This window comes from Anopheles arabiensis, chromosome X (genome assembly GCF_016920715.1).
Source record: "Anopheles arabiensis isolate DONGOLA chromosome X, AaraD3, whole genome shotgun sequence".
Lineage (NCBI taxonomy): Eukaryota > Metazoa > Arthropoda > Insecta > Diptera > Culicidae > Anopheles > Anopheles arabiensis.
The window spans coordinates 13951108-13973275 of NC_053519.1; the positions used below are offsets into that span (position 1 = coordinate 13951108).

General features: G+C 49.7%; 3 protein-coding genes across 4 annotated transcripts in view; 1 reads left to right on the top strand and 2 right to left on the bottom strand.

The window, feature by feature from the left end:
- Positions 1-513: 513 nt before the first annotated feature.
- On the bottom strand, positions 514-3203 carry LOC120906598. The gene is made up of 4 exons (XM_040318386.1): positions 2827-3203; positions 2332-2755; positions 1966-2267; positions 514-1880 (listed from the first exon to the last, which is right to left on the bottom strand). The coding sequence occupies exons 1-4, from the start codon at positions 3116-3118 to the stop codon at positions 691-693; spliced, it is 2208 nt and encodes a 735-aa protein (XP_040174320.1). The 5' UTR covers positions 3119-3203; the 3' UTR covers positions 514-690.
- A 2790-nt stretch (positions 3204-5993) lies between these two features.
- The window catches only part of LOC120905901 (ubiquinone biosynthesis monooxygenase COQ6, mitochondrial), a 28200-nt gene continuing 12025 nt past the window's right edge, over positions 5994-22168 (top strand). Inside the window, exons 1-6 of one of the 2 annotated variants that reach the window (XM_040317215.1) lie at positions 5994-6224; positions 6306-6736; positions 18165-18446; positions 18524-18717; positions 18792-19074; positions 19156-19532. In XM_040317215.1, coding sequence (XP_040173149.1) covers positions 6017-6224; positions 6306-6736; positions 18165-18446; positions 18524-18717; positions 18792-19074; positions 19156-19185 — 1428 coding nt within the window. In that variant the 5' untranslated portion in view covers positions 5994-6016 and the 3' untranslated portion in view covers positions 19186-19532. Of the gene's footprint in view, positions 6225-6305; positions 6737-18164; positions 18447-18523; positions 18718-18791; positions 19075-19155; positions 19533-22168 lie in introns of those variants that run through there. The other variant, XM_040317216.1, reaches the window with a different exon arrangement.
- Positions 8748-16797, bottom strand: LOC120905899 (transient receptor potential channel pyrexia). The gene is made up of 7 exons (XM_040317214.1): positions 16484-16797; positions 13443-13555; positions 12816-13369; positions 11547-12753; positions 9815-9959; positions 9239-9732; positions 8748-9155 (listed from the first exon to the last, which is right to left on the bottom strand). Exons 2-7 carry the CDS (start codon positions 13467-13469, stop codon positions 8775-8777), a joined length of 2808 nt encoding a protein of 935 aa, XP_040173148.1. The 5' UTR covers positions 13470-13555; positions 16484-16797; the 3' UTR covers positions 8748-8774.

The following is a 22168-nucleotide window of genomic DNA, read 5'->3' on the forward strand; positions in this document are numbered from 1 at the left end:
ACTTTTGTTGGCTTTGTTGATGACATAGTCCGTATGCTCTTTGAAAGAGCGACTCGGGTCAAAGAAGACACCAAGATCCTTAGGCAAGGACACATGGGGAATAGGGGCATCACAGACGCATGAGTTATACTTGTAGAGGATCGGAAGAAAGATAAGACAGAACATTTTTGCAGGGCACAGGACTAAACCGTTACAAGCACACCATGTAGAGAATTTACAGAGCCAGGATTGAAGGACTAAACAATCAGCTGTAGAAGATACAGGAAGAAAATGTTTAACATCATCCGCATATAGCAAGAAGCCGTTAAGAAGAAGGATAGAAGTACAGTCATTGAGGAACAGAATGAACAGTAAGGGACTAAGGTATCCAATGACGATCCTCACGTGATGAATTTCGATCGATTCTGGTTTCCATCAAACGGAGGATATTGAGAATATCCTTGTTCAAATGCCAATGCATTTTGCTACTTTTCGTCGTTTTTTGCGAACGACAAGTAACTGTTTCGTAACGAGTTGGAGTTGAAAATAGTTCAAAATAGTTTTGTTTTATTGGAATCCGTTCCAAGTGTGAAATAATGCACGAATGATACATAATACGTAAAATCTTAAATCAAATATCGCATGTTCTGCATAACGCAAATAAGTAATGCTTGAAATTCTTACGACCGCCTTCTACTAAACCGCTTCATCTCACGCCAGGTAGGTACCGGGCACAGGCACAAATATGTATTCATCGCTGACCTCGGTTTGCACCGCCGCAACCTTGCACAGCAGCATGCTGGTGGGAAAATCGCGCAGCACATGCCGCTCCAAGCTGTCCATGGTGGCAGAGTAAATGTGCACTTCGGTCGAGCAAAACGGATCGGAGAACGCCGGCACCTGTCTGGTGAAGGTGTACCCATGCACAACCAGGCCCGAGTCCTCGAAGTTGGTGGCATCTTCGTACATCACCACCGCGCCGGTATCGGTCAAGGCAAACTGGTCGCGGAAGTTCCGACGCAGCTGGAACCCTCGTCGAACGGTCGCGATCGGGTCGTGGCCGACCGTCTGCACCGACGGCACATCCTCGCAGGCCGTATCCCAGCGCCGGTTCACCTCGACCTGCTGCAGCTCCAGCAGCCGGTGGACCGTCTGCGACAGACTGTACCCGCTGGAGTGCATCCACCGTCTAGCGTCGCGCTGTCGGCGCACGAACGGGTAGGCCGAGATGGTGTGCAGCTCGCCGAACCGGCACGTCTCCTCGTGCATGTGCAGCAGATGGTGCACGTGCTGGTTGACCAGCCGCGGGCTGTACACCGCCGCGTAGTCGGTGACGAAAATGTCCAGCAGAGCGGCCGCCATCTGCCACCGAGCTTTGTAGTACGAGGTCGACAGCATCGTTACCGCCACAAACAGCAGCATAAAATGGCTGTACACTCCATCGGGCATGCGGCCCCGCAGCACGGCCAACCCGGCAAACTGCAGGAACGCCAGATGCTCCTCTGCCGTCCACAACGCCACGCAGCGTAGGTCGCGCAGCGTCCGTTCGTACCCGGTAGGCAGCTGGAGCCGCTCGAGATGGGCCGAGATTGCCCGCTTCTGCGACGGCAGCAGCTTACAGTCGATGCCCTGGTAACCGTTCACCCACAACTGCAGCAGTTGGGCCAGCACGCCCAGCTCCGTTAGCTGCCGGCGTTCGGTCACCACGATGTCCAGGACGAGATCGCAGTTTTCCAGTTCGCGCAGCGGCGTCCAGTGACTCACGTGCCCCGGGTAGTGCTCGTCACGAAACAGCGTGTCCGTGCGTGGTTCGCACGCCGTCTCGTACTTGTAGTACACCAGCTTACCGTCCGTTTCCGGCACGCTGGTGCACTTGAGGCAGCAGTCGATCTCGTCGACACCTGCAAAGAGCAAAAGAAGCACAGTGGCACCATTAGGTACGTGCTTGCGCATTGTACCTCCAAACGCCGGTTACCTCCAACCTACCCTTGATAAAGGCACGGGCCGGTTTGTTAGCAATGATTGCCCGCAGGCATACCCAGTACGTCTGGTCGCGTATGGTAAGGCCCTGCCGCTGCAGCTCGTTCAGCTCGTCCACGAACTTGCGCAGATATTCCTCGGCGCTGCCGGGCGCGGTGTCGCCACTGTAAAGCGAAACCGTCATCACGGGCGTGCCGGGCACGTTGTGCACCTTCATGAGCATCGTCCAGAAGTGGGTGCCATCGCGCAGTTGCTGACCGTTTACGCAAAAGTCCAGGATGAGACCATCTTCGGTCGGCTGCACGAAGCTGCAACAGACAAACAAAACCACGTGTACGCAATGCAGAAGAAGCCAGTTGCCAGTGTGCTTACCGATAGTACGCTTGCAGGCTTTCGGCGATGCTCTGGTACCACATGCTGCCTCCACTGATGGACACGATCTTGGACAGGACGAAAGGCGACCGCATCGTGCCACCGAACGACCGTGCATTGCGCGGCAATGCGAGCTGCGGTGCACACTGCCGTAAGTGACCCAGCAGCCGGTCCACCGTGCGATCGGGCACGCCATTTTCCGCCACCCACAGCCGTAAGCCTTCCGCGAGCGAAGCGTCACCGTACGGGCGATCGGTGTCGGACGCCTCGGGCGGCACCGCATCATCCTCATCATCATCCGGCTCGCTGTCCCGCTCCACACTGCTGTACGGTGCGACCCACTCCTCTTCCTCCTCTTCCACCGCTTCTGCTTCCTGCTGCTCTTCCATCGCATCCTCGTTCTCAGCCGGCCGGAGAAGGTTGGCTACAAAATGAAAACAACATGCTTTACGGAACGGCGCATTGGCGGCGTTATCCCTCCACTAAACCCATTACCTGCCGCTTCCGTTTGCTCCGGTTCTGGAGCGATCTCGAGTGGGAAGGGGCGGCGTGGGTGGGAAGGGGGTGCTCGCACCCTGCCACGGTGGGGTGTACAATTATACAATTTACGAATACGCCGCTCGTAAGCTTGCGATCCACGGATATACACCAGCCCATTTCGCTTGACGGGTTCTTTCATATGTCGAAAATATGCCTCCAAACTTCCCCTCACTCTCGCTACCGCGCTCGCTAACGCACTGACTTGATCTGGCCTTAGCGCCCCCAGGAACGTTTTGTTGTCGCCCATTTTCGAATGTTTACAGTTTTATGATGCACTTTCAACTGCTCGCACAGGATCGACGGGCGAGTATGGGCACACGAAACGGCAGGTAACACCGGATGCATCCGTCTGACAGATTGGGCTACCAGAAGCAGAGTGGCCAGATTATTTTTGCGGTTTTCGGTAGGCGCATCAAAATTTTATAGGTAGTTTACGGTAGGAGTTTAAGATTTTTTCGGTAGTTTTCGGTAGGCTTTGAAGTGTGAGCGGGGGGGGGGTTGTCGGAGATGGAAGCTAATCTGTCCCATGAATAGCAGCACGAGAAAATAACATCTTTCATTTATTTAAAGGAGATTTGGTTTAGATTTGGTTCATAGCAGTCTAATGAGGCCTTTCTGAAGTGTCGATCTGAAAATTGTACTAGGGAATTTAACCCAACAAATGATTGGGACGCTCTAGCAACAATCGAACGCGACATCAAACATGAAAAATATATGGGATTTTACATGTTCGATGTGATAACCCACAAATCGAACATGTGAAGTCCTATGCATTTTTCATGTTCGATGTCGTGTTCTATTGCTGCTAGAGCTCCGGGTTACATTCTCTGTCAAATTGCATATACAATTTTATCAGCGCGTTCGACTTCATGAAGTGCAGACACGGGCCTTAGTTGTCTCTGTTGAACTTCTGGTTCTGGTTGCTAGTGATTTCCATATACAGTCTGTTCCCGAGTTACGCGGTTTCTGCGTTCCCGACGAATCCGCGTAACTCGAATATCCGCGTATGTCGAATTTCACGTTTTGACTAAAATACCATTGATTACTCGGAGTTATTTTTTATTTAATTTAGTGCTTTTCTACACTTTATCATTTATTTGAGATAATTGGTGCAGAAAATTCTAATATTTCTGGCTTTTAAGCGGTTTCAATTTGTTAGCCAAAATGCCATTTATACCTAACTTGAAGCAAATTGTACTGATTTGACATTTAATCTGTCAAATCTGTCCACCCAGCAATATCCGGAGTCGTCCGGAGTCGTTCGAAGTCGTTGGGAGTCGGAGTCATCCCGAGTCGTTCGTAATCGTTCGGAGTCGTCCGGGATCGGTCGAAGGCCTGTAGATGCAGTGCATGCGCAAAGTAAAAGTAAAAAACACAACGAAATGAAATGCCTGATCACAAGTACATTGCACCGCACGGCTCCTGTTGACTCCGACCGGCTCCGATTCCGGTCGACTCCGGACTCTGGACGACTTCGCTCGACTCTGGACGACTCCGAATAACTCTGATTCCGGTCGACTCTGGACGACTCCGAATAATTCTGATTCCAGTAGACTCTACTCGACTACGGACTACTCCGCTCTACTCTGGGCGACATCGAATACCTCTGATTCCAGTCGACTCTGGCCGACTCTGAACGAATGCGAATCCAAACGACTCCGGATGACTCCTAATCTGAACGACTCCGGGCGACTCTGCCCAAGTAGCCTTAAGAAACTCTATTTGATTATTAACAGTTTTTTAAAGCCTTTAATAATCAAATAGAGTTTCTTAAGAGAATATGACATTTCCCAGCGTTACATCATAACGACGTATTCCGTTACACTCGTTTTTTTCGATTCGGGTTAACATAACACACAGTGTTTTTCAAATTTTATCTACACCATTTCCAATTTATTCAATATTCGGAAAATCATTTTTCATTCTTATTTATGTAATAATGCGTATTTATTTTTACATCAAACTTTTTTTTTATTAACTGTTTGAAAACTATGTGTTTTCTTTTATTCCTCTGTTTGAATCTGCGGTGATAATAAAAAAAGAATTTAAAAAAAATTAATATTTTCAATAATACATGTGAAAGTTTGATAAAGGGTATGCAATGTTTGCAAATGAGAATTTTTTTCAAAAAAATGTATATTTTCTTGGGCAAAATAATATGCTCTTGATGACGATAACTTTTGAGACATACTCTATATGGTCACGTACATGGCGCCTCCATTTCTTATGTCAAAAAGTTCGTCAAGCTTCGTGCGTGTAGCTTGCGTGTAGATGGCAACAAAACCAAGCGTCTGCGACAATTTCTATCAGCTATTGTTTAATTTGTGTGTCATCGTGATTTTATAACAGGTCAGAGTATTGATATTACCAATATCTTTACATGAGCTACATAAGTTTTATATTCCGCAGCATATTTGATTTGGATAGCGTTTGGACATCATGTTTTTCGTCGACTGCTGCAGCTGACCTCCATGCTGATATTATGGAAGAAACCCATGGAATGAAAGAAACGTATGTGATACAGTGACAATATGCAGTGACAAAACGATGAAATGTCGAATAAAAGTATTTGTGGTGAATTTATGCATTTATTCCATGAAATATTAACACCTTCTGTTGTAACTTAACGAAGATCTATAAAATACATATAGAATGAGACAGAGCAATACAGCCATCTCTGTCGATTTGTTCGTTGAGTTTGACATTTTTCGTTAAAAATACCGGCAAAATTTTAATTTTTAACGAAGCATTGACGAAGCCAGGAAAGCGTTACGCAGTGTTTTAAGCCCTGAAATTACTGCTGTATGGAAAGCTAAAAGTAATACTTTTAGGCATACTTTTAACGGTTTCTTAACAGGATTGTGCTACTTGGGTGAACAACACCGGGTGGAACTAGTTGTTCCCATTTTTCCGGAGTCGGAATCGGACTAATAATGGCCGGAGTCGGATCGGAGTCGTGTGTGCGCTCCAAAGAGCACATCACTAGTGCAGACTGTAAATTCGGTGTTATGTGCACGCTACACTCCCGAGCTGGCTTATCGTGCTGTCAGTTGGTGCTATAAAACCCCCGAGAGCTGTCAAACGCCTCCCGATCTGTCAGCGCGCTGCAGCCTTTTGTTTTGTTATTGTGCAGTTCGAAACGAAAATGAACCGGCTGTTCTGTACAACTCTGGTGAAATACTCGCCCCGCAATGTGGTTCTACCGAGCCGGGCCGTCCAGTGGCCTCGCACCCTGGCGACAACGGCCAGCAACCGGCATGCAAATACGGAATCGACCACAACGGACGCCCAGCACTACGACATCATCATCGTCGGCGGTGGGATGGTCGGCACTGCACTAGCCTGTGCATTGGGTAAGCTGGGCAAAACGGGGAGGGCGAAAAGAACCATCAGAACCACGCTAACCACCCATTCGATGGGGATGTCTCCTGCAGGCAAAAACTCCCGGCTGCAGAACAAAAACATCCTGCTGCTGGAGGCAGCGGCCGGGTTTAAGCAACCCTCCACCGAGCAGTACAGCAACCGGGTGTCGGCGATCAGCAAGGGCACCTACCGGCTGATGCGGACGATCGGCGCGTGGGAGGAGATCGAGCGCACCCGGGTCAAGCCGGTGCTGAAGATGCAGGTGTGGGACGCCTGCTCGGACGCGCTGATCACGTTCAACTATGACGACTTTGCCGAAAACATCTCCTGGATCGTGGAGAACGATGTGCTGCTGGCCAGCATCTACCGCCAGCTGGAGGGCGTCCCGAACGTGCGCGTGCGCTACTCCTCGAAGCTTGCCAGCTGCGAGCTGATACGGGACGGAGCGGACCGCAGCACCGTACGGCTGGCCGATGGCGAGACGCTCAAATGCGACCTGCTGGTAAGTGACATGCCAGTTACACCCTCATTTATTTATGCATTTGTTACCCCGCTTATCCTTTTATAAAATGAAAAAGACATTGAAAGACCGGAGAATGTGGTCCAAGTCACGATAACGCACTCCACACGTGCAGGTCTTAGTTGTTTGCCATTTATGCGATCGAGATGAGCATCTAGGCTCTCAAATGGTTCAACGAATCTGCCAATCCAATATCGGACAGATGCTTTTTTGGATATCGCATATTTATTTATTTTCCCATTTATTTATTTATATATTTATTGATCAATTTACTTATTTATTTATTTATTTAAAATTGTCCGCCAAAGTGGCTTAACAAAGTGTGTCCTAAATGCTAGTTGTCGAGAGGAAATAAGGTTGACGGGCACAGATGGCATGTACTGGAGAGAGGAAAAATCACGAAGACGTGAACGGAAACGGGACACTGGGACATTGAAGTCAAACAAATGGCAGAAGTTGTTGAAAACCGATAGAGCGCGGAGAACAGGATAGTTTCGAACCGTAGTGGGTCTGGCGGGAGATATAGATAGGGGAGGTCGGTCACGAAGCCGACGAGAGGGGACATAGAGAGGAATGGCGGATAGGAGGGATGGGACATCAAGTTCATTTAACAGGAGAGCTGAGATGAATCTTGCACGGATGTGGGAATGTCTTTCTTGAATGGGGAGTAACCCAAGAAGGCGACAACGGATGGGATATGAAGGAAGGAATTGATGAGAACCGGGAAGGAAGCGTCAAACAGCCACTCGAGTGAACTTACGCAAGACACTCTTCACTCTGGTCATCGCTGTTGAGCCTGGAGGAGACCAAGCAGCCAGGACCCAGCAGCAGTACAGAGACTTTAAGCATAGGGGGTCGCGGATTTCGGACGCAAGTCTTCTAGTAAGTCCTAGTGACTTATTGGTCTTGTTGATGACATGATCAACATGTGTATTAAAGGACAGCATCTCGTCCAGCCACACTCCCAGATCCTTTACCGGCGATACTCGACGTATGACAGTATCAAATAGGGAGTAGCTGAACGGAATCAACGCGCATCTGGTAAACAAAAAAACGCAAAACTTTTTTGGATAAAGGTGAAGGCCATTATTGTTACACCAAACATTTCGGTTTTCGGCCGAACACCAAAGGAATTCGGTACAGATTGTGGAGATTACCACAGTCAGTAGATGATGACACAAGTAGGAAAATCTTGACGTCTTCGGCGTACAGCAGACAGCCATCGGGAGGGAGTATAGAGGTACAGTCATGAACAAATGAAAGGAAAAGAATGGGAGTAACAACGCTTCCTTGAGGGACTCCAAAGAGGCCCACGAAACATTCTGACAAGCAGGACGAAACACTTATTCTATACGATCTTCGGCCCAGATAGGACTAAAACCAGAGTTTGCCAATTAGAAGGTCAAGCGGTAAACTGTCGAATTCAGCCTTAAAGTCCATGTACACGACATCAGTTTGGCATCCAGATATCGTATTTGAGAGAACAGAGGAAACAAGACACAAATATTGATGTATATTGATGTCTTCCCACGTCCGTCAGGCCAAAACTGTGTGGTTTTTGTAGACGACGTGTTGTCTCACGCTCACACAGTCTGGTGCGCTTAAGTGCCAAATAAATGTGCGCCGTCTACGGTTATTCTCCATTTAATATTCAGTAGAGCAGCGGATTTTGTTCTAAATCATGCTGTTTCTATTTTTAAACTGTTAAAAGCCCTGTTGCCAGGATATCCGGACGAAGGTAGATGTCATCATGAGCATAATGTTGTTGATAAGCTTTTCGTTAGTTTCTTTAGTTCAACCTGGGAGTTCACAACGAGATTCAATCATTGGTGATTGTCAGTGGCCATTTCCAGATATATTGAATTCTCCTGGTTTGGAAGATAGCACCCTAGAACCACCCGTGGGTACCAATGGCCTGATCAGTGGTGTTTGGCCCTACCAGCATACAGTTATAGCTCTTACCTAAACCCTTATCTTACAGAGAAACACACGCTTATTTCGCACTACATGCCGTAGTGTCCTAAGGCTTTTTTATTCTACCCTTAAGAATGTCAAGGTCCTTGCCCAGCTCGTCCAACCGCTTCAGGATGGCTTTCTGGTTGTCCTCGAGCGTTTTGAGCGCCCCGGCGTTAGTGTTAGAAATGCGCGCCCCCGGCATGACCGGCGGCATCGTGTCGGGCCGCATCCCGCCGTGCGGGTGCTCCGAGATGGTGCGCTTTTTGTTGACCGTTTTAAAGTGCTTCCGGCGCAGCGTGACGGCCCCATCGTCGTCCGCATCGTCCAGCAGGAAGCGGTTGAACGTCTGCATGTTCCGGTAGGTGCGCCGGCGCTTGATCGATTGGTTGCGCTCGCGCCGCTCCGCCACCAGCTTGTAGATCGAGGTGATGAGCTCCCGCGGAATCTGTGTTGCAGAATGGGGAGAGCAAAGAGAGGGGTTAAATTTGTTCCGCGGCTACATTCGCCATTCGCCAGCACTATTCGTACCCGCTTCTCGCGCGGATCGTTCGGCTTGACGCGAAAGTGTAACCGGCAGCGGGACGTCTTCAGCAGCGCGATCTTCTGAAAGATGGCCCAGATGCGGATCGGCGCTTTGCGCAGCAGGCGCGAAAACATGAGACTCTCCAGCCGGGAAATCAGTTCCGCCTGGCGGGACAGCCGGTCGAGCCCGGCCGACTGCTGCAGCCCCTGGATGTCGCTGACGGCCAGACCGACCAGCAGATTGGTCAGGATGACCGTCACTAGCAGGACGAACGCGAGAAACATGCCGTGCGCGGTGGCAGGATACTCGATCTTCAGATTCTCCCCGTAGAAGATGTCCTCGAACTCGAGCTCGCCCGCCATCATCACGATCGTTTTCAGCAGCGAGCGCGGTATCTCCTTGAACGCGATGTAGTTCGGGAACAGCACGCAGAAGCTGAGGCCGAACGCGACCAGCAGGCAGCAGTAGGCCATCAGAAATTTGGAAAAGTTTACCGCCACTGCAAAAAAAAAGAGACACGTTAAAAAGACGGTATTTCGATTCTTGGGCGCTCGAAGCTCGAACGGAGCCCACACGCTTACCGGTGGTAAACATCTGCACGTACAGGCCGAAGATGGGAAACCGGCCCACCAACATCATCAGCTCGAGCCAGGCCAGAAAGATGACGACGGCCGCCACATGGTGCTGCCAGTTCATGATGGCGTTCGATTCGTTCAGTGTGTTGTGCTGGGAGGATGCGCAATTCAAAGAGAAACAGTTGTTTTAAAGGAACTTGAAGACGGTTACACATCTTTTAAATAGATACTTTAGTCAGAAGGATAACGAAAAATATCGATACATGCTGCCCCTCAGACAAACCACAGAGCAAAGTCAATGCTTCAATGACATAGATAAGTGAAGAATCAATACAAAAGCTCTACACCAATTAACAAAAGTTTATACATATGTGGAAGATTACCATTGCCATACTCAGTGCTGCAAAATGTCATGAGCATCACGAGATATTCACCAACGAAAACAATGAACTTATCCGTGGTAGCTTGATGCTCATTGCTGATACTCAATGAAAGTGCGTCATGACATGACGTGCAATTGCTTGAGTCAAACCCAATACTCTGACTGACAATCTGAGCTTAATGCCGTCACAAGCATTATCTTGACTTTTTCTGGCTGTGAACATTGCTGCCAATTGCCACTATTTGAGTCATCAACACTCATGACTAAAATGAAGCTCAAATCAGCTCACGTACACAGCAGAGATGATCAGAGGTGAGACTCAAACATTTGGTGGACCAATCACATGCTTGATGACATTTTGTTTAGCACTCATATCTTGGTCATTAACTCGGTCACGAAACGTTCTGTCGGTGATAATCACGACATTCTTGGAATATACTTGGCTTGTGGTTTCAAGAAACAAAATGAGCATGCGAAAAAGCTCTGTCTGGTCTGGCGGGTCAAACAGAGCGAGAAACCATGATCATTTTGTTTCTTGGAACCACTTCCACGCCCCGCATATCTCGCCTGACTATCGTGATGACCACACACAGAAAATGTCACGACCAAGTGACTGACCATGTTGGTTGTACAAAATGTCACCAAGCAGGTGATGGTCGCCACAACTGTTTGAGTCTCACCTCTGATCATCACAATAGAGCTCGTGACGCTAACTTAATTTTGTTTCAGCCAGAATTTGTCATGACTGTGTCAGTCATATTTTGCAGAACTGATAACAGTAATAAAAAGTCATGACATAGTGCCTGACCAAGCGTTGGTCGCAAAAATGTCACGAAGGTAATGTCATGCAAAAATGTCATGCATTGATTACACCAATAGTTTTGAGTATCTCCTTTGATTATCACTGTTGAGTACGTGACGCTGACATGGATTTTGTTTCAGAATTTTTTATGACATGACGTGACATGACATGACATGACAGTGACATTTTGCAGCATTACCATATTAGTTTTACGAAAGGTATTTTTATAATAAGAAAATCTTTCTGGTTCAAAATAAGCTTAAACTTGATGGTTATGGTGAAGTTAGAGAAGTTCAATTGGACACACTGGCCACATGAAGGATATTGGAGTCATACTCGATACTCAAGTTAAGATTTAAGCAACAAGTAAATGAGGCGATCCGATCATCTGCTAGGACTCTTGTGTCGAACGGCAAAGCAATTCAAAGATCCAGCCTGTATCAAGTAACTTCACTGCAGTGCTGTACGTCCCGTAATTGAAAAACTGTGAAGAAATGGACTCTATTCGCAACAACAGGCACGTGTGCTTCAGAAGACCATTCACCAGTACTCACCGTGCAGAGAAAAATGCCGATCACGATGCTCCACTGCAGCCAGTTCTCCCAGTACCGGACGTAGCTGACGAAGCCGTGCATCATCTGGAAGATCTCCTTCGTCAGCAGCACCAGGTTGAACAGGATGATGACGTACCCGACCGCCGGTATGTAGGCGGGCAGCGGGCACGGCTCTGCCCGGCAGTCGCGCACGTACACCCCGAGCACGTACGCGGTAAACAGCAGCACGAACAGCCCGTGGTAGAACAGGCTGAAGATGAAAAACTTCCGTATCCGGCGCCACTTGAGCAGCAGGAACGTTTCGCAGAGCGGATGCTTCAGGATGCGCTTCTGGCCCACCTCGATGAACGCGAGCAGCAGCTCGGTCTCGCCGCGGTCGTTGTTCGGCACCAGCAGCCGAAAGTCCAGCCGTATCTCGCAGTCCACGTCGCCGATCTCGTGTATGCTGTTCACGCTGATCGCCGCATCGAGCTTGTCCACGTAGCGCGGTATTATTTCCGGCGTGCGGCGTATGATGAACGACAGCGCCGATACGCCACCGTTCGTGCGCGCCGTGATGTCCGCACCGTACTCGATCAGCATGTACACGCACGTGCTGAACTCGTTCAGTGCGGCAATGTGGAGCGGCGTGTAGCCGAAGTTGTCCGCCCGGTTCACGTCCACCTTCGCCTTCAGCAGGCTGAGCGTGCAGTCCCAAAACCGGGACTCCTTCACGATCGAGGCGTGCAGGGCGGTGCGCCCGTCCCGGTAGACCGCGTGCACGTCGGCCCGCTGGGCGATCAGGTACGTGACGGTTTCGTGGCACTGGGACAGGCAGGCCAGGTGCAGGGGCGTCTGCTGGTCCCGGTTGCGGGCGTCGATGTTGGCGCCCGCCGCCACCAGCAGCCGCACGCAGTCGAGATAGTTCTCCGAGGCGGCCAGATGCAGGGCGGTGATCTTCTTCTGCCCGTACTGGGACCGGGCGTCGGCCCCGTGCGCCAGCAGCAGCTCCATACACTCGCCGTACCCGAGGGCGGCCGCCACGTGCAGCGGCGTCTGCGTGTAGACCTGCGGCGTGTTCGGGTTGGCACCGTGCGCGAGCAGATACTCGACGCAGCGCTTGCTGTTGCGCATGACCGCGTAGTGCAGCGCGGAGTGCTTCTCGATGCCGGCGTTGATGTCCACGCTCTGGGCGAGCAGGAGCGTTACGCACTCGAGGCTGCCGCAGCTGTCAAACAATTCATACCTCAAATACGGATAAGGAAAATGCACCCACACACACACACTTACCTGGCCGCACAGTGCAGCGGTGTGGCGGTTTTCTCCCGATCCCAGCACTGTGCCTTGGCGCCGTGCTGCAGCAGCACCTCCGTCGCCTTGTAGTCGCCGATGTAGCAGGCCAGATGGAGCGCGGTCCGGCCGGCCGCATCGCACACGCCCGCACTGACGCCGTCGAGCGCGAGCAGCTTGCGCAGCAGGTCGTGCTTGCTGTACCACACCGCCAGCAGTACGACCGTGTCGCGCTGGTCGGGGCCCGTGTCCTGCAGGATGTCGCCGGCCGGCACCACACTGCAGCCGAGCAGCTCGGCCACCCGATCACCCCCGGGCAGCTCCTTCAGCCCCGCCTCAATGTCGGCGTACGCCCAGATCTCTTCCTGCCCTTCGCGCCCGCTGCCAAAATCGTGCGGCTGGTTCGGGGACGAAATCTCGACGCCACCGACGTCGCTCTCGCTCGAGATGCTCAGCCGGAAGCGGCCGGCACTGTCCGTCGGCTCGCTGCCCTCGTCCGCCTGCTCCTCCTGGTAGTACATCCGGTACTCATCCTCCCAGCGCATCTCATTTTCCTTTCGCCGCAAAAAAAAAAAACAGATGGATGTGAGACAGATGAGTCAGGCGTAGAACGGTCAGGCGACGTACTATGATTGAAAAGCGCACCGTATCCATGCCGCGTGCCCCGGCGGGCACATTGACCAGCGCGCGTCCGTGTGGGGTTGTTCTCTAGTTCGGTGTGCCGCAAACGCTTTGCCGGGCTAGAACGAGCAGCAAAAGATCGCGTGAAAGATACAATGTAGCGAAGTGCGCTCGAAGATGGGAATGCTATCAAGGTTAATTAGCCAAGTCAGTATCGATAAAAGACGATGCGGAGGGTCCGTCGTGTTTCGTCGTGCCTGGAAGGTGTGCTTAGTAGCATCACGAACATCGTTCGAAGGTGTTTTCGGTGTTAATCCTGTTGGCCCGCCACCGCCTCACCCCGCATTAAGTAAACAACCCCCGGGCCGGCAACCCCCGGGGTGAGTGGAAAAGCATAAAAATAAGTGAGCGGAAATGGGCTGCCAAAGTGCGGGCACGGTGTGGAGCGTGCGCGGTGAGTAGGACCGGATGGGGGGGGGGGGGGGGGGCACGGTATTGAAGCAAACGTGGCCCCAAAATTAAGCAAAACACACACACACACACACACAAAAACAGGCAGCAACATCGTTTCGAAGGCGAGCGGTTTTTCTTCCTCCCCGTGTCTTCCCGCCACTCCAAACCGTGCTCGAAAAGGCAGGGGTTTTCCGCCGTGGTTGAAATTGTTCTTCTCAAGGTGGGTTATACTTTGATTGAAATTTTTCAAATTTTGCACAGATTTTCGCCGATCCTGTTAGGCATTTATTTTTTTTTAGAGCAGATCTGAAATCAAGATCTCGATTGGGTAACATTAAGCATTTCATTGATTTTGATTATCGCTCAGGTAAATGAGAAAAAGCTTCTTGCTAATAGGAATGTTAATAGATGAGTCTAGTAGGAAATGTTTAACAGTAGAACAACTAACTTTTCCTAATCAGAAAACGATAATAGGTCATGTTGAAAACGATCTAATGGGGAAATATTAAACACTAAATCAATCGATCAGGCTTACAGGGTTTCCCACGATTTATTGGTCAGTTCCCATGATTTTTTGGTGCGTTCCCATAATTTATTGGTATTTTCCGACTAGATATCAATACAATTGGACCGAAAAATTCTGAGAAACGGCCAAAAAATCGTGGTAACGCAATAAAAAAAAAAATGGTAACCCACCAAACGTTATTGCAATTATTGCACTTTCCATACACATTTTATGGGGAAAAGTTTCCCCCGCATAACGAGTTTTTCGTACTGTAACGGATGAAACTCGTTGTGCGGGCCTCCTCTGTGAGATTTTGTATCGAGGTGGTGGTCTGTTATTTACTTTAGCTACTTAATCAATTAGTATAACATTATTCATGCAAAATATTTGTATTCAGGAGCTGTGGGAAAACCCTGCACCCGGACAGGCGCAGGAGATGATCGTCGGGCCACGCGTCAGCTTGCACGCATTCGCGCGGCGCAACCGGCACAACCCTTCGGTGGAAATCCATGGAACCCGCCGGGTCCCTTGTTTTGGGACCGTTTCAGTGGCCTGGGACCACTTCCCTCTCGGGGAGGGGGAGAGGAATTGTTTCGCGCGCGAATGTTTATGTAAACGCTGCCACCAAACATCAGCGTCGCAGCCCTCCCGCCCCCTTACATGGTCTGGCAGTAGATGCGGATTTTGGAGTGGGCCTATCCACACTTTGCCACTGGCCCACTAGAACAACAAAAGCGCAGCACACAACCGCGCTGCAATGCAGCCGAAACGAACAAAAAATCGATCTAATGGGACCCCGCGCTGGCAGTGGCTGTTGGTGTTGATCCCCCGTGTAACAGTGTGTTAGGTTCCTTGAAACACAATATATGGTCACTCCCCCTCACCGCCTTCTTGCCGAGGAAGGAAGAGCGACAAGATCGTTGCGACCGGAGACCGGGGGCGAACTATATCCATTCAACACGGCCCCACAAGGGAGCCGAGATTAGCGTGGGTAGAGCGTTATTTAAGCAGGCAACGAATGATTTGTTTAGTGTATCACACGCTCCTAGCCAATTTCACCGCAGGTTCGCCGACACTTGGAGTTTGGCCATAATCTTGGATCCACTGCCAAGGTACTTGAGCGACTTGGATGATGGAGTCCCGAGGATGGGACACGGGCAACGAGAGCAGATACCTACTCAATCTAAAATGGGTTTAATTTGAAAGAAAACGAACAACAACATCATCCAACGCCAACTGATGTCTTGCTGACGATCTCATTACCGTCTGGATCTAATCAATGCTTCCCCATCGGATACGCCCAAGTACGTCGAACAACAACAAAAAATCGACATAAGAAAAAAACACTACTCTCTTGAGTGGCGTATTCTACCGGGCGGCACACTTGCCCTACACGGCAACCAACCAGGCAAGAACCCGAGCGGCGGGGGACTAGATCTACTGCGGCTGCGGTGGTTGGAATTTGTAAACAAAATATTCAGCTTTTCGGCATCCGGCTAAATGAGGTTTTGAGTGCGTGTGCCGCGCCCCTCCGTTCGCAGGGACGTGTGCTACGGGGCGATGGGCGCGAGGTGCTGAATGCTGATGCAATTTTAATTAGCAATATTTATGGTGTCCGATAATGGTCCCACGGTATTCATAAATCTTGTAACCGATACCGTTCGGTCGTGAAGATTGTTGCAAAACGGTTGTACCGAATGGGGAGGGCAGTTTTAAAAGAAGAAATGTGTAAACCTCTTCGCTCTGGAGCGGAAGAGTTCTGGAAAGAGATCCTCAAACTACCCCACCGGAACGTTGTGTGAATCACGGCTGCAAGTGTGCAGTTTTTTTTTTTGTCTCCTTTTGAATATCTTGTACCATCATCTCTCAAGCGTTTGATGGCGCACTGTTCTGGAATTCATTGGGACCTTGTCACCTTGTCGGGGCAGATGTCAGTGGCAGCTTTTTGCTGGTTTGAATTGTTTGAGCGTTTGATGACGTGCGTCGTCGGGTAGCGTGAAGATGTTGCTGGAGCTCCACAAAAACAAAACGGAGGTTGATTGAAGCGAACCCGTGCCAGAAATGTGTGACGCTTATGTTGCAGCCTCACCTGATGTACACGCTGTCAACGTCGCAAAGTTGTGTGTCTGTTAGCCGTGCGGGATTGATCTGACTGTAACCCGGCACTCGGCGGTTCACAAAGGGGCTGCCACACGGTTCACCTATATATGCACGACACGATGTTGCCTGTGTAGCCACTCCAGGTGCACTGTTAAAGCAATTGCAACAACAACAACAACAACAACAACAACAAAAACTACAACAAAAAGATTGGAAAGCTGATGCCTCTCTTCCGAACCGTTGGAACACCACGCGCCGACTGAACGTCAGCTTGGACGCCGGTGAAACCCAACCGACACCCAAGGACGACCGCCGATCCTACCTCCCCTTGCGACCCAGCATTGCCGGCGCTTTCCTTCGTCCCCCGGGCGTCCCCCGGTTTCTCCCACCTTCCGAGCAACAGCGACGATCGAGCGGTTTCCCCGCGCCGGTTTTTCTAAGCCCCGGTGGGATTGAAATGGTGAGAAAAATCCATGTTACACGAACCACGGAGAACAACACGGTGCGAGAGATGCGGAGAGATAAAGAGAGAGAGAGAGAGAGAGAGAGAGAGAGAGAGAGAGAGAGCGAGAGAGACGAGAGCAGCAAACGTAAGATCACAGCCGCGAACCGGATGGGCGGAAAACTGCGTGCTGCATTCGATCGCGGGATAAAGGGCGGCGGGCGCCGGCTGACTGCGCAAAACACACATCTCATTTCGTTCGGCGCGAATCTCAGCAAGGTGCGAACAAGCATGCCAGGGACAGGCGTGTGTGTGTGTTTGTGTGTGCACAGGCGGCATGTTCTTTTTTTTTGTGTTGTTGCGTCCACCCTCACGAACATCCCCTAGTGGTTTGAGGGGTGGGGGGGGGGGAAGTGATGGGTCGGAAAATAAGCACCAAATGGAGTGTGTACCCTCGTCCAATTAGAGTGGGAATGAGCAAGAAAGAGCAACCCCCTCTCCTCCAAAATCGTAGTGGAACACACTGAGAGGGAAAATCCAATTCGAAACGGAAAATCTCTGACACCATCGCCGAAGAACATGGCGGAATGGTGAAATTGAGATGGAAATTCGTCGCCCGCCATTAAGGCACAGAGGGGGGGGGGCGTGGTACGAAAGGCCGTTTGCGGCCTAGAGGAAGGATATGATCCTCCACTTGCTTAGAGAGTGAGCGATAGAAAGGTTACGCATGGGGCGAACATTTGAGCGTGGAGCGTATTCTTCTGCCTCGTGGGGAACGTACTCCAAAACACCAAATGGGAGGAATGGCGAATGAAGAGCGAGAGGTGTGTGTGTGTATGTGTTAGGCAGTGTTGCTAATTAGCACTCGTCATTTCTTCGCCTCGCCTCGCGAGGATGAGTGATTCGCCGCGAATCCCGGGAACTTAGCGACACCCAGCGGATTCTAACGAGCCTGTGTTGATTGGTTTCGTCGCTGCAGAGTGCCGCGCGCGCGCGGGAGACAACAAGCGTACATCCGGTACACCTCCCTGGCTTTGGGAGATCTTGTCTGTGGGGGAAGGCAGTCTGCTAGCTGGGTCGAGCGGCAAGAAACATCACATTTGTCAAGCTGTTATAATTAAGACACGTTCCATTCCTCTGTCCACCGTCGAGATGAGTAATGGTCTCGTTCTCTGTCACATCTGTCTCTTACTCACTCTATCTCTCTCTTTCTCTCCGTACATTTCAGGTCGGTGCTGACGGTTACAACTCCCTGGTGCGTCGGCAGATGGGCGTCCAAAACTTTGCCCTCGCCTACAACCAGATGGGTGTGGTGGCAACGCTTCGGCTGGCCAACGCGCCAAGCGACAACGTGACCGCCTGGCAGCGCTTCCTGCCGACCGGCCCGATCGCACTACTCCCCCTAAGCGACGACACCAGCTCGCTCGTGTGGTCCACCGGTGTGGCGGAGGCGAAGCGACTGCTTCAGCTGGACGGCGACTCCTTCATTGCGGCCGTCAATGCCGCCTTCGTAAGTCCTGTCCCACTCGGCACAGATCTGTCAACGAGTTTCACACCCTCGCTTTCTCTCTCTCCTCTTCCGTACAGCACAAACCGATGCCTCGGAACACGCTGGTCGACGATGTGATGAAGGGTGTCCACTCGCTGATCAAACAAACGACCGGGCAGCGCCTGGAAGCGGCACCAGTTGTCGAGGCGGAAGTGGCCAGTTCGCGGGCCGCCTTCCCGCTCGGACTCGGCCACACGAGCACCTACGTTGGGCAGGGCGTCTGTCTGATTGGGTAACTGCAACGAAATGCGTCGCACCGGGACGACAACAAGTAGCTGACGACCGTTCTACCCTTCTCATTTGCAGTGACGCAGCGCACCGGGTCCATCCGCTGGCCGGGCAGGGCGTTAATCTGGGCTTCGGCGACGTGCAGACGCTGGTGGACGTGCTGGCCGACGCGAACTATGCCGGGCTCGGCATCAGCAACGTCAGCGAGCTGCTCAAGTACGAGCAGCAGCGGCTGAAGCACAACGTGCCCGTCCTGCTCACCACGCACAGCCTGCAGCGGCTTTACACCACCGACTTCGTACCGACCGTCGCCCTGCGCAGCATCGGGCTAACACTGACCAATGCATTGCCACCGGTCAAGGTATTGATTCTGGGCTCAAATATCTTTCAAAAAAAAAAAGCGGTGCTCATTCAACTAAATGGGTTTGGTTTTATTTTGCAGAAATTCTTGATGAACTACGCCATGTCTTAGAAGCTGTGCTACTCTGGAAGCGACGGTACCAAAGAGGCAGTGGAGGATTGTGTTGCTGTGTTTTTTTTTTCTCCTATGTATGCGTTCCACGTACGATCGAAACAAATCGAAATTTATATTGTAGTACCGATTATGAACTGAAATGAACATGAGAGACGTTGATAAGAGCGATTATTAGCGTTTGTATTACTTTATGTAGCTGATAACGTTGCACCGCAGAGTTGTTTGGGTTGTGAAGGTTGTTTTACTTAACTAACCTCATAGCGTAACTGATAGAACGAATCGTTTTTATTCGTGCGGTTATGCATTAACAAGGTTTCATAAATATAGTCATACTTGTAAATCAACTTATTGAAGGCATTTTTATCTGACATTTGAAAATATTCTTGGAATGTTTGTTTGTGGAAATTTAAAGCGTTATTATAGAGTAATTTCTGTTTGCAATGTTGATCTGCTGCTCTATCGTTATTTAGTCGTTAATCACAGAAAATCATTTGTTATTAATAGCATTAGAGTCCAAAAATTGTACCAAAAAAAAAAACTCACTCACTCAGCGTTTGCTCTAAAATGTCAAACATTTATAATACTAAGGTTGAATTTTCTTCCTAGACGTTGTTTGACTCCAACTCCAAACGTCTCATCACTGCCCAGGAGTCTAAGTTATTTGGAGTGCCGGTTTCTCAGTCCAAGGTCAGGGCAATCACTCGCATTTGGTCATAAACTAACCAGAACAGGGCAGTAAAAGAGTAGATGTAAAGTGATTTCCATTAGAACCGGGATCACATCAACATGGGATGGATAGGACTCCGAAACACACACAAACACACACACACACAAGTACCGATACCAGTACAGAACAGTGCAAAGGATCAATGGATAAGAGAAAAGTACCCTTGCAATGAACAGAAACCAGCAATAGGTAATAAAAATGCATCGCAACCAGGATAGTGAGCATACAGGGTTTCCCACGATTTATTGGTTGGTACCCATCAATTTTTGGTGGATTCCCATATTTTATTCGTGCGTTCCCACGATTTTTTGGTCGTTTCCCAGAATTGTTTGGTCCAATTGTATTGATATCCAATCGGAAAATACCAAAAAATTATGGGAACGAACCAAAAATCTATGGGATACGACCATAAAATCGTGGGAACGCACCAAAAAATCATGGGAACTGACCAATACATCGTGGGAAACCCTGTAAACGACGAACTTTGAGCGTTCTTGATGTGCGCTTTGGATTTTACGAGCTCTTTCAAGCAGGAGTGTGCAAACTTTTCCAGAAGATGGCCATGGAATTCGTGAGTCACACGATTCATGGGACAGCGCTCTAACAAAAGCTTTTTATATTCTTTTCTTTTACTCGTAAATGGTGTTTTGTTCTTGTTAATGTCTATGGAAGGAGTATGTGCAACGAAAACTCGCTAAAAATAGGGAACTTTAATCCATTAGTTTATCAGATGCAATTTTATTATCTTTCTTCAAACAATCGCTCAAAAACTGTGACAATAATTAGAAAACCGACCATATCATTAGTGATGGTCGTTTATTATTAGTTTACAGAGGTTATGATTGTTCTGTACGTACATGAATGACCTCAGGCTTCACGAAAGATACGGATTCTTCTATGGCGATACCTAGTACAAGCGAGCAGGTTATCTATTGTGAGAATTTGGAAGTTGAGTGGTCAGAACGATTCCTGAACTGGATCAGGTACGCATTAGCAATGCCCTGTAGTATTCAATAGTTCCCCTTTTTCAACTTCAGCTTGCAGAGAGCATTTGATAGGGACCTTTTCCAATTTTGTGGATGATAATAAGCAGGAATACGTCAATGGAAAATCATGAAAAGCTTGAAGATCTGAGTAACCGTGAAAGTTGGAAGTATCCTTTTCAATCATCGGAATTATCTTCTTCAAGCATTGGAAGGGGTAATAGATAATACCAACTCGCCCTCCGAGCTGTGATTTTAACTCTTGATCAGCTATAGAAAAAAGACAAATGTTGCACGACTTCCAAGCTTTGATGCGTACGTGGAGCAGAGTTTGTTGGAAGTCACCATCAGTGAAGGTTTTGCCCTGGCTAGCCTGCCAACTGAGCATGGCAGTTGCCGCCGCGCGTACGAGACCCAGTACGTGATCGCTGACAACTTCATTTCGTGGAACCAAAATAGGAAGAGACCGCCATACCGCATTGCAAAACCTGCCAATTGGTGGTCTCAAAACAGTATCAAGCGTAAACACAACTTTTAAGCAACGCACGTGAACCAACTGGACAGAACCCACTTGATCTTTACCGTCCAGACCGTTGGCAAACTTGACCCCACCAGAGTGGCGTTGCAGTGCCACCTTCTAGATGATGTGTCATGGTGGAAAACGGATAAAATAAACATCTTTGTCCTAAACAAAGCCAACAGCCGCCACAATGATGGTACGTGCGCAGACGACGGAATGCATGGAAGTTGAGTGAAAAATATTTTTCAAAAAATATAAAAAAAAGTATCAACATACAAAATAAGTAAAATGTGTTATCGAAGTCTTCCTCTACCTAACTCCTCCCCCCCCCCCCCAGGGTTGCCCACTGTTGCGGATTGAAGTTGAAATAGAAAACCCCTGCCAAGCCCCAGGGTTGCTTCGGCTGCACGGGGAAACCGATCGCGACCGATGCATTTTCGGCTTTGCCACGTTTGGCCTCCCGCCGTGTGGCACACGTACACACTCGCACACCGGGACAAGTATGCACTTTTGCTAGTGCGTGCACATACACACAGACGCTGCGCCCGCGCACTGAATAACGGTGGGGCCGGGATGGGGGGAAACACTGCTAGAAGACGGCCCATCGAGCGGAGTTCAGCGTCAGAAAGGTGCCAGCCGTCGACCGAGACTGGTGCTGCTTGCCCATCGCTCCAGCACGCCATTACTTGTTCTATCTGTATGAGTGTGTGCGTGTGTGTGTTTGTGAGTGAGTGTGAGTGAGTTGAGGTG